At 39.9% G+C, this 13,145-nt stretch overlaps 1 protein-coding gene across 1 annotated transcript in view; it reads right to left on the bottom strand.

Annotated features, from left to right (window-relative positions):
• Positions 1–3,535, bottom strand: part of FBXW4 (F-box and WD repeat domain containing 4) — an 80,439-nt gene extending 76,904 nt beyond the window's left edge. The window contains 1 exon segment of the mRNA XM_059054102.2: positions 2,758–3,535. Coding sequence (XP_058910085.1) covers positions 2,758–3,470 — 713 coding nt within the window. The 5' untranslated portion in view covers positions 3,471–3,535.
• Between the last annotated feature and the right edge of the window lie 9,610 nt (positions 3,536–13,145).

Below are 13,145 nucleotides of genomic sequence, written 5' to 3'. Positions count from 1 at the left end.
AACTTCCCTAGAAAGTTGGAGATACCACATCCTAGGACATAGGCAAGAAATCAAAACACACATGGCTAATAAATAATAAAGCCAAATCACTTGGCAGTCTCAAAGCACTTTATACTATAAACTCATTTTCATTTTGTTATTATTGCTTAAAGAATGCACACTCATTCACATTATCTCTCTTTTAGAGCATTTGAAAAGGAAAGAAAAATAAACATAAATTCTTTCATTTGTTCATTCAACCTCTATAAACAAGAAAGCCAAATTTTGCCATGGCTGACTTGGGTTTCGGGCATTTTAGACAACTTCTCTTCTAGGTCAACTGACATGTTCTTTGAAAGAGTTTTTCTTACAAAAAAATGAAGGTAATAAGACTTGCATGCCCCCAAAATCCCGAAGGATCATTATCATCAACAACAAAATCATACTAGAAATAATAAAAGTTAAACAAAATTATCAGGTTCAAAATTTCCAAAAGATTGTAGCAATCCTGGACATCATCAATAATATCCAGCTGGAAAACATACTGAAAAAGAGATTGCATTCACAATAAAAACAAAATGAACAGCATATTTAGGAATTCTTAGGAATAAGTGTAACAACAGACATGTAGAAACTTTATAGTGAAAACCACAGAAACTTTTGAAAACGCACAGAATTTTTTTTTTTTTGCTGGGGTGTTGAGTGAGAGTGAAGACATCACACACAAACAAATCCAACAGGGATAATCTAAACCTAACAGATATTAGACTCTGTCAAAAGGCAGCAATATTTAAAATAGAATGGAAATGGAAAAATACATCAGTGGAACAAAATGGAGAGTTCAGATATAGATCCAATGTATATATACATATATAACATGTATGTATGTGTGACTGTATATACACATAGCTATATAAACTTAATATCTGGCAAAGTAAGCTTTCTAAAACAAAATTTTTTTGTCTTTCTAAAGGGAAAGACAAAAATTATTTAACAAAAAGTGTAGTGGTAACTAGGTAGCTGTTTAGAAAAAAAGGTTGAACTCACCCCTTATACCAAAACAAAAGTGATATTAATGAAAGTGTTAACTATTTTTAAAAATCAAATTTTAGGAAGACCAACAGAATATCAGAGAAGACTTATCAGGTCTGTGGAGAAATCATAAATTTCTGTTTGCGGGGAGGGGGATTTAAAAATCACATAAAAACTGACAGATTCTGATATATTTAAATGTAAAACTTCTACAGGCTAAAAACAGTGAAGTAAAAAGAACTGGGAAAAATATAACATTTGCATCAAAGATGACATACTAGAGCCTAATATCTATGACCCACAAGGATTGGAATCCTTTATAAGAGTAACTTCAGGACCCCAATAATAAATGCGCAATGACTAGGAAAAGACAATCTCACGGGTGAAACAAACACAGGGGAAAATATTTATGCTGGTCAGTGGTAAAGGAATGCAAAATAACAAAATTTTGAGATACCATTATATGTCCACTAGCATAGCAAAGATTTTTTAAATTCTTACATGAAATTGGCTTAGTAATTTGTTGCTATTGTCACTGTAACTTGGTACAACACCTTTTTACAAACCATAATCTTTGATCCAGTAATGCCAATATTGAGAATTTATCCTAAGGAACCAATTCAAAAAGACACATGTATTATACAGTATGTGACATATCTCAATAAAGCTGTTACCAAAAAGTGCATTAAATTATTCATTTCCTTGTTATCTATGATAGCAAAAAGCTGCATACAACCTGAAAGTCTAATATTAGAGGAATGTTTTTAATCTCATGGTACAGCCCACAAACATTTATTATGTACCTATTCTGTTAGGATCAGTAGGATAGCAACTAAGAGGAGGAAGTGTGCAAATGAAAAGTAATTTTTAAAACTGAATAGTTATCTAGAGGTGGTGGTATTATAGCTTTTTATGTTTTAAACCAACTTTCTTTAATGTTGCTTTACTGTATTAGAACTACCTTTTATCTTTTTTAACCCAAATTGGATGGAGTTGGGTGCAACCTGAAAGCTTTTACTCCCCCAATTCCACACTTTTTTTTCCCCTCCCTATTAACTGCTTACATGGTTAAGTTTTTCATTCACAGGTCTCAGATCCCACCAAGTACAGGCCAAATTACAATACCATGCCTTCGTGTATGGTCTATACTGTACTCATCCAACCCCCTTCCATAAGCAGGCACCCTTTTTTGTGTCATTCTGCCTCCATCAAGTCACAAACTATGGTTGACACTTGGACCAAGGGCCTTCTTTTGGGGTGTGAACCCTTTTCCCCATATTCGATTTTATCCACGCCCTGAAGCCTAACAACCCTTGGAAGGGGGTGAGAGGGTGAATGTCCACAAAAACGTCCTGAAAGGCCACATAGTGGATATGGGCCCTACACCTGGACAGGGGGAGGCCTCTAAAGCCACAGACCAGCCGGGCTCCTCTGGAGCTGAGGAACCCAGGCGGTCAACATCTGCGAAAAGGCACAATTAAAAGCTGACGGGAGTGCTTAAGATGGCTAATTGTGAGGAGCCGCCCACAGGGAGGGTGCTGACTGAGGGATGCTGTTGGGAGGCCTCCTCGGATGGGGGCCTCTGAGAGGAGCAGGGTGCTCGGGGAGGGATCGGCGGAGGCCGGGTCCGGGCCTCAGAATTCGGGGTGCGACACAGCCCCTGGCCGACCAGGCCGCGGCGCCCCGCCCTTTCCCGGGACGCGGACCGGCCCGGGGCGGGGAGCGGGTGGGCGAGCGGGCGCTTACAGGTCGGTGCCGAGACGCGTGAAGCCGGAGTTGAGCGAGGCCCGGGCTATCCGGCGCCAGAGCAGGTCGCAGTTGGTGAAGCGCCGCAGCCAGCGGCACACCTGAGCCAGGCGGCCGAGGGCCTGCATGTCCAGGTAGGAACAGATGAGCAGCAGCAGCTCCTCCGGCAGGCGCAGGAGCGCGGGCCCCACGGCGGGGCGGCCGGCAGGCTCCCGGGCTCCCGCCTCTTCCTCAGCCGCCGCCGCCATGGCCGCCCCTGTCCCAGCGAGGCGGCCCCAAGCCTGACCCCCTCGTCCCTGTGCTCTCGCCAGCCTGGCCTCCTCCCGCTGTCCAGTTCTGACCCTCCACTCCTCCTTCTTCCCATCATATCTTCCTTTGGCCTCCTTCCGCGCCCCTGCACTCCCCTCATCTCCCCTGACGATCCTTCTCGCCCCTTCCTCTACGCTTCCGCCTCCCTCTCCTACCTTTCCCAGGCCTACCCTCTCTCCCGCCTCGGCCCCCAGCCCCGCTGCCTCCTTTGCCTGTGGCGGCTGCGGCTTCCCTTCCGCCCCGCTTCCTCATCCGCCTTGCCCTGCTCCTGCTTTCCCCTTCCCCTTCCCTTTCCTCCGCTTTCCCCTCGCGGCTCTCCCTTCCTGCAGTTTCCTCGTCTCCCCGCTCTCGCCCTCGCCGGGCCCGCCGTTCCCGGGGGGCCCTAAGCCGCCCTGGCTGCCCATGAGCGGCCGCGGAGCCAGCCCGACGCGGAGCCAAGCCCGAGCCGCCGCCGCCGCCGCCGCCGCCGCCCCAGGAGGAGGCGACACCATGTCGGACCGGGTCACATGGGGCGGCGCGGGCCGAGGCCTGGGCCCGCCCCTTACACCCGCGGCCGTGGAGCGGCTTCGGGGTGCGGACCGAGACCGAGGAGATGCCCCCTCCCATGCCCCGGGCCGCCCGGAGCGTGTGCAGGAAGCGCAGCTTGCGTTCATTTAGCATGCGAGGCCCAAGCGAGCGCCTGGCTAAGGCCGCAAGAGGAGCTTCCGCATTCAAGAAGCGCTTGGTTCTAGCCCCTGCCCTCAAGAAGCACCCACTTGGGTGGCCTTCCCCCTCCGGTAGCCCTCCTCTACTTCGGCTGATGCCTCCTTTCCACAGGCCACATACCAGGGCCCCACGAACTGCATCCCTAGAAGTAGGCCGGGTTCTCACACGGGCTGTAAACCACAGTCCTAGCAATGAGCTGGCATTTTAGACGTTTGGGGAGGTTGCAGTCCTCTAGATCCTGAATCCGTAACTCCCCAGTCATGTATCAGCAAGTGGTAAAGCTATTAGTCACCACGCAAGGGCAAGTGGATTCTCCAAGGTCATCCAGGAGCCCTTTCCACACCACCCATTACATTCACAAGGCCACCAATTTGAAGCTAGAGCTTAGAAGAATCTACTGAAGTCTAGACATGCTGTCCTGCACAGGCCCCTCTAGTCAGTCACACATGGCTTTGGGGCATTGGAAATGTGACTAGTCCAAATCGAGGTGTGCTGTAAGTGTGAAAAACCCACCAGATTTTGAAGACTTATAAAAGAAAAAAAATGTGAACTATCTTATTAATAGTTTTATATTAATTACATATTGAAGTGATAAGATTTTTGATACATTGGCCTAAATATACTTTAATGTAACTGCTAGAAAGGTTAAAATTATACATGTGACTTGAATTTGTGGCCCACATTATTTTTTCTACTGGACAGCATTGGGGGAGGCGGTAAGATTGGGAAGTGGGGGAGGAATATGCCTATCCCTGTCTGTATCCTGTACCCCAAATCCTAACAGTAAGGATTTGAGGGTTTTATTTTGTATTTACATCTTAAGATCCATTTTCAGAAGCAAGAATGAATGAGAAATCGACTCTGGAAATTATTCAACACTTAGCATAGGCTAGGAGAGACTTAGGAGAGCAACGACATTGCATTATGTCACTGCAGAAGCATCATGTAACAAGGTCAGACTGGAATCTGGCTTTGCCCTAGAATTACTTTTTGATCTTAGCAAAACAACAACAAAAAACCCCACCTATCTTGGCCTTTTAGTGTTCTCAGTCTGTAGTGGAGATAATGCCTCTGCCTTACTTTCGAGGGATAAATGAGATGATCCCTGTAAAATGCTTTGAACTCCTCTAAGAAAATTCTCAATAATAGTTACAGGTCAAATCCTTTTACAAAAAATACCCTACAAAAGGAAGAAGAAAAAAAAGGTACAACAAAGGCTTTGTGTAGAAAAAGATTTCCAAACCCCAGCCAGTGGTTTACTTATTAAAAGCAATATTTGACACATTTCAGTACAACTAAAGAATTTAGACCCCTCTTAGAAATCATTATAAAGAAATCTACTGATTTCATACTGTTAGAAGGTTGTTGAGGTAGGAATGCTGAGTATTGAGGTAATATCAACTCAACACTTATTGATTTTGCTACAGTTGTGTACTATGAGCCACTCCGAAAGGAAGAAAGAGATGAATATGGCATATGGTTCCTACATTTTGTGTTCATATTTGTGTTAAACATGTTTGTAATTTCTTACTGTTTGACTATTTTTTAACCGTTCCTTTACACAGAGTAAAACTAAGTAGTTCATCCACATTGTACCTAGTTTTTAGTGGAAGACTTGAAAGCACAGAAAATTATTTAATTAACCCAACATAAATCAAATCAGTATTAAAATCCACAATCACACAAATGCAACTTATTCTTTACCCCATGTTGCCCTCATTGTTGGAGAAATTAAACCATCATTTAAAATTATCAAATCACCCTCTTTCACACCCAAACTAGAGATCAAGTGTACTGTTTAAGCTAGAATTTATGGTTTACTGATTTACAAAATAAGCCAAAGTACTCACTAGGCAGAAAGGCAAAGCCAAAATGGAAAATTGGCATATATTCTATTATTTGGTGATGATGTGTATCCCTAAATTCCTGAGCTTAAAAAAAAAAAAACCTACAGTTTAGTCTCAGCTCAGAGAAGCAGCTAGAATTTTTCATCAACCCTCCCTCCCCCACAAAACAAAACAAAACAAATCCAATGTGGGGTTTAAACCAAACTTGGAAAAAACTACATCACAAAAAGCACTTTTAAAATTCTTTTTGGAGACAGGTTATTTTTAAAAATCAGCTGGATGGGAATTCCCTGGTGGTCCAGTGGTTAGGACTCCATGCTTTCACTGCCAAGGGCCTGGGTTTGATCCCTGGTTGGGGAACTAAGATCCCACAAGCCTCATGGAATAGCCAAAAAAAAAAAAAAAAAAAGGATAAAAAAATCAGCTTGGGCTGAAAAGATGGTTTGTAACAAAAGTAAATGCATATCTTCATGGAGAACCTAAATAGTGTTTTATTATCAAAGAAAATAGATATGTTAATAGCCAGAAAAGAAAATAGAAAGAGTACACTGGACTTCAGCACATCTTTCAGAAAAGTCATCAACTCCCTTGAAGGTCAAATCCAGGAACCAATCATAGTGAAATAATATGGGGGGGGGGTGAAATTTACCTTGTTTTTATAAGGCATTTTATTTTAAATTTTTAAAATTTGCATACTAATAAGTAAACTGAAAACATTGGACTACTTTTAATTTAGAATGCCAAAAACATGGAATTCATAATATTTTAAAACATAAGACTCAATATTAATTTTTTTCTTTTTTTTCATTGAAGTATAGTTGCTTTACAATATTAGTTTTAGACGTACAGCTTAGTGATTCAATAGTTTTATAGATTATATTCCACTTAAAGTTATTATAGAACTTCCCTGGTGGCACAGTGGTTAAGAATCTGCCTGCCAGTGCAGGGAACACAGGTTCAAGCCCTGGTCTGGGAAGATCCCACATGCTGCAGAGCAACTAAGCTCACATGCCACAACTACTGAAGCCCATGACCCTAGAGCCCGGGCTCCCCAACAAGAGAAGCCACCACAGTGAGAAGCCCGCACACCACAACCAAGAGTAGCCCCCACTCACCGCAACTAGAGAAAGCTTGCGCGCAGCGAGGACCCAATGCAGCCAAAAATAAATTAAATTAAATTTTTTTTTAAACTTTCAAAAAAAATAGTTGTTATAAAATATTGCCTATATTCCCTATGCTGTATGATATGAGACAATATGAATTTCACACTGGGAATTTAGAAATACTAATATTAGTTTACTTTTAGAGAGAATTTTTAAGTACAGATATAAAGTTCTTTTTATATGTCCATGTAACTGACATGCATAGTTGTGATTATTGTTATAGGTAATGTATAATATGTTTAAGATTGTGAAAAGGCTAGAATTGTGTGTTCCATCCATTCTTATAAACATAGGTGACAATCTCAAACAGGAGCCTGTTCCCACATCCAGTACTCCTGCACCCACATGCCCCTTAGGTAAGCCCTCAGGGCCCCAGCCTTTAACTTTAAAGGCAGATTTAGTAGGGGAATTATTCTGAGATGAATGAGAAAGAGTGAGATTATTTTATGAATGACAATTTTCAATGTCATACATTGGCTCAGACACCATTATTCCTTTATAATAATAGCTTATATTTATTGAGTACTTACTATATTTCAGGAACTATCATAAGAGCCTTCCATGTATTGTCTCACTTATTCATATCAACAACCACATAAGGAAGATACTATTAACCCATTTTTTGCAGAAGATGAAACTGAGGCATATGGTCACGTTTCCTAAATGACAGAGCAGGTATCAAATCTAGACAGTCTAACCCCAAAGCTTGTACTCTGAACTGTGCCTTCACCATACACAGCAGAAAATGGAATAGGAATAAGGCATTGAATTCCAGGTCCTCTAGGATCCCTTACAACTAATATAGACACACCTAGTAATATACTTTACTTCTGACCATCAGGCAGGTCTGATATCTAAATAAAAGCTGCTTCTAAACAATTAAAGTAGATCCTGCATGTCTCAATTACTTTTTAAGGGTTAACCATGTAGAACCTACAGCCTCTTATGCTTTTCATAATCTTTTTTGCAAAACTTTAAAAGGATTTATAGGAACTAATATATCTTGCAAAAGAATATATAACTAAAGTTTAGTAATTCCTTCATTTTGCTTCAGCTTCAATTTCTTATGTTAAATATAAGTAACAATGTGTGTATGGTATGTATTTTGAGCCTTTTTTTGTAAATTTGTCCCTACCTATATATATTCAAGGTGAGACTTCGTAGAATGATGTTAATAATGGTTATCTCTAGGTAATGGAATTTTGGGATTTTACTTTGTACTTTTCTGTATTGCTTGATTTTTTTTAAAAAAGAAGCATGTATCACCTTTACAAAATCAATAAAGTCTCTCTAAAAGAAGAATAGAGTTGTCATGCATCCAAACACACCATGCAACAAGAAAGTTGGAGATTTGAAGCCTAGATCATTGCCAGAGTTTTTAACTAGCCACCTAAGTTTCTTCAAACTTTATTTTTTCCATTAAAATCTGTATCATGTAATAGTAAAATAATGAACAAAGTAGAGTATTAGAAAGAAGAAATAAGAGGGCTGACAATGAATACAAAAACATTTGAGGCCCTCATAAATAGAAGGATCAAGTGTAAAGTGTTGTTTTCAGAAATTATCATGTTGGTAGTTTATATTCTGAAATCCTGTTAGAAACACAACCAAGATCTGCTCTGTTTTTCTATGAATCCACTGTCTTTGTCCCATTCAAAGATAAAATATTTTAATTTCATATGAAACAATTTAAAGTATTGTTTACAAATAGTTACTTTATGCAGAAAAGACTAGAAGGAAATATGTCCAGGTGCTAGAAATGGATGCTGATGAGAGGTGGAGTTGTGGGAAGTTCTTTCAGCTGTTGCTTTACACTTTTCTGCATTTTCTAAATGTTCTGCAATAAGCATATATTACATAGATAATCAGTTTTTCTTTCTTTTCTTTTTTTTGAATTTATTTTTTTATACAGCAGGTTCTTATTAGTTATCTATTTTATACATATTAGTGCATATATGTCAATCCCAATCTCCCAATTCATCCCACCACCACCCGCTTTCCCCCCTTGGTGTCCATACGTTTGTTCTCTACATCTGTGTCTCTATTTCTGCCTTGCAAACTGGTTCATCTGTACCATTTATAGACAATCAGGTTTTTTTTAAGTTCTTGTTTAAAAAAAAATTTTATTTATTTAGCCGCGCCGGGTCTTAGTTGTGGCACACAGGATCTTCGTTGCCGCGTGCAGGATCTTCACTGCAGTGTGCAGGATCTTTAACTGCAGCATGTGGGAGCTTTAGTTGCAGTATGTGGACTCTTAGTTGTGACATGCGGGATCTAGTTCCCTGACCACGGATCGAACCCGGCCCCCCTCATTGGGAGCATGGAGTCTTAACCATTGGACCACTAGGGAAGTCCCCATAATCAGTTTTTTCTTTAAAGAAAAAACCTAAGAGGTGTTTACACCTAAATGTAAGAAATAATTTAATTCAATATAATTTAATTAAGCTAATTAATTTTAATATTTTTTAAAGTTCATTTTACAAATCTCCCACACAGAAGAATTCCAAATAATTTGTTATACTTCACCTTCAAGGAGGTGGAGCATAACTACCCCCCACACACATACACACACACACATTCCTAAGAGGGCTGCATGTGGTGACTTCCTTCCAAAGAATACAATATGGAAAGAGGAGGAAAGAGTAACTTTACAGTGGAGAAGGCTGACAAACATTATTTCAGCCAGGCGATCAACACTTGTTCAACATCAACAGTGGTAAGTCACATTGATAGTAGGTACCCTTGATATACTGTGATGAAAATGGTACTTTACCTCTGTGGTTGTCCTCCCCCAAAGCCATAATCTCAGTCTAATGAGAAAAACATCAGACAAATCCAAATTGAAGGATGGTCTACACAATTACCTGACCAGTCCTCCTCAAAAATGTCAAGATCATCAAAAACAAGGAAAGTCTGAGAAATTGTCACAGCCAAGAGGAACCAAAAGGGACATGACAAATAAATGTAATGTGGTATCCTAGAGCAGAAAAGAGAAAGGACACTAGGTAAAAACTAAGGAAACGTGGTTGGTCCATTAATCATTACAAACGCACAATACTGATGTAAAATGCTGATGATGGTAATGTGTAAGAGCTCTCTGTTTGGGCTTCACAATTTTTCTGTAAACCTAAATATATTATAAAAAATAAAGGTTTTTTAAAAAGTTTATTTTAGCCTTCTGTGACTTTTTACAGAAAATCTTTGCAAAACTTGTAATGCACATGAAGGCAGTGTGTTTACCAGGTTACAGAGATTTGCAATATTATGAAACCCTATCCTGTCATCCCAAATGCAAAAGAAAAAAGTAAAAATAATGTCCCATAAATCATCTCCAACAAAAATTAAACTGCTACTTAAGATTTCTAGTTATCCAAATTTAGAGCTATACTAGAAAGATTTATTTTCCAAAGGGTAAGATGTCATTCTAAGATACTGTCCTGACTTTACAACTGTGAGAAACAGACACTTCCAAGCACCAATTTATGTATATGTTATAGACATATGTACACAAAATTTAAGGACCATATGGCAAGTAAGGTAAGGGGGTGGGCAAGACAGAAATATAAAACGTAACTGTAGGGATAAAGCAGATTTCTAGATTTGCCAGTTAAGTAATGTTATCATTAGTAGTATGAGATAGCCTTCTTAAGTCAATAGGTGGTGTTCAAAGAGATTTTGAACAAAAGGTAGAGCACGCCATCAGCATTAGGATCTAAGATAATTCATGGGATATCAGAATTTGTGATTTTTCTGATCTCTGTCGGTCAGGACACTGGGTCATTTGGCAACAGATGACGGAAGATATAAAATTTGAAAATGAAGGGAACTACAAAATCTTGTGAAATTTTCATGATTATCTGGGGATTTCTTTAAATACATACATACATACATAAAAATAAAGTTACCACTGAGATAAAATATATACAAATATGAGTTCTTTTTTAAGAACAGAATGATAAGTTCTAGGAAAAAAAATTATCTTAAGCATCTTCAGTTCTTCTAGAAGAAAGTACCATGTCAAATATAAAATTCTTATTTCTGTTCTATAATTATTACTATTAATGAATGCCTAACTTCAGGTAAATTTTTTCATTTGAAACATTCATTACACTGACTGAAACCACAGTATATAATTTATTTATCTTGTCCTAGGTTTGGGGTCCTGTTAAAAATGTGAAAAACACAAAAGACAACTTTTCTGGAATATCATTCAATTACATTATTTTGAACTGATGGTGGGTTGTGTTCAGTTGTTAAATATAAACAAAAGTTTGGATGTGAATGGAATAAAGATAGGTCTTATTTAATTGGGGGATTTTTATTTTAGTTTTAAAAAGTGTGTGTGTATATATATATACACACACACACACTCAGTAAAGAGAATTATGACCTTTAGACCCATATTTGACTGTTATCCTTTGAGAACCTATGTCACTGCTTCTAAAGAATTATGCACTCCCCTTTTTGCGGTACGCGGGCCTCTCCCACTGCGGAGCGCAGGCTCAGCGGCCATGGCTCACGGGCCTAGCCGCTGCACGGCATGTGGGAATCTTCCCGGACTGGGGCACGAACCCGCGTCCCCTGCATCAGCAGGCAGACTCTCAACCACTGCGCCACCAGGGAAGCCCCCCCTCCCTTTCTTATGGCAGCTGTTTCAAACCCAAATGGAAAGGTGAATGAGAAAAATCCCCTACATTTAAAACCTACCATGGAGAGAAAAGCAGGAAGAAGTCCAAGCTAGACCCTGGGGATCTTCCCAGGTTCAGCAGATTGACCTGAAAAAGGAGTACAGCTTGAGCTCTTCTTCCTTAGCAGCACAACCACCGGTCAGAGAGGTTTCCAAACACATGGAGTTTAGCGAGACCACCTGCTCCTAACACAGGAAAACGGCCACTGGACCACCAACTCTGTTGCCTCAAGTCAACACCAGCTCCCCTTCACAACAGATGACAGGCTTTCCACTAGCAGCGTCTCCCGGTAAAAGAGTGAGCAAAGAGAAATTATACTTCACGTCTGTGATAGAAGCTCATGAATTAGGAGTGAAATGGACAGATGAAAAACACGAAACTGAAGTCAGTCTGAAAGTAGAACCAAACAGTAATTGCACAGATATCAGCCTTGGCAAGACAGAGCGAGGAGTTCAAATTCCCACTTGGCCAGGGCATGGGCCACCAGGTGCTATGGAGCCAACAAGAAGTAGAAAGGAACTTTTGCCCAGGTACTCATGCCTTCCTCAAGCATGACCAATCTCAGTGGGTGTGTGGTACAACCCAGGAGGCTTAATCTATAATCTCTCAATGCAAATCAAAACTATAATGAGGTACCACCTCACACCAGTCAGAATAGCCATCGTTAAAAAGTTTACAAATAGGGAATTCCCTGGCGGTCCAGTGGTTAGGACTCCGTGCTTTCACTTCCAGGGGCCTGGGTTCAATCCCTGGTCAGGAAACTAAAATCCCACCAGCCCTGGTATGACCAAAAGAAAAATGTCTACAAATAATAAATGCTGGAAAGGGTGTGGAGAAAAGGGAACCCTCTACATTGTTGGTGGGAATGCAAAAAATTGGTGCAGCTATTATGGAAAACAGTATGGAGCTTCCTTTAAAAACTAAAAACAGAGTTGTCGTATGATGCAGAAATCCCACTCGTGGACATCTGGAGAAAACTCTTAATTTGAAAAGATACATGCACCCCAATGTTCATAGCAGCACTATTTAGGCATGAAAGCAACCTAAATGTCCACTGACAGATGAAGGGATGAAGAAGATGTGGGATATGTGTGTGTGTGTGTGTGTATGTGTGTGTGTATATATATATATATATATATATATATATATATATACACATACATACATACATACATACATACACAGTGGAATACTACTCAGCCATCAAAAAGAATGAAAGAATGCTATTTGTAGCAACATGGATGGACCTAGAGATTATCATACTAAGTGAAGTAAGTCAGAGAAAAATATCATATGATATCACTTATATGTGGAATCTAAAAAAATGATACAAATGAACTTACTTCCAAAACAGAAACAGACTCACAAACATAGAAGACAAACTTATGGTTACCAAAGGGGAAAGGGGGAGGGAGGGATAAATTAGGAGTTTGGGATTAGCAGATACAAACTACTATATACAAAAAAGGTAAACAACAAGGTCCTACTGTATAGCACAGGGAACTATATTCAATATCCATAATGGATATGGATTATTCAATAAACCATAATGGAAAAGAATATGAATATATATATATATGAATCACTTTGCTGTATACCAGAAACTAACACAACACTGTAAATCAACTATGCTTCAATTTTTTAAAATCTATTTTTCAAGATCTCCACCACTCAGA

The sequence above is a fragment of the Kogia breviceps genome, chromosome 2 (genome assembly GCF_026419965.1).
Source record: "Kogia breviceps isolate mKogBre1 chromosome 2, mKogBre1 haplotype 1, whole genome shotgun sequence".
Lineage (NCBI taxonomy): Eukaryota > Metazoa > Chordata > Mammalia > Artiodactyla > Physeteridae > Kogia > Kogia breviceps.
The sequence above is the reverse complement of the archived record's forward strand: the minus strand, read 5'-3'. Positions and strand labels throughout refer to the sequence as shown.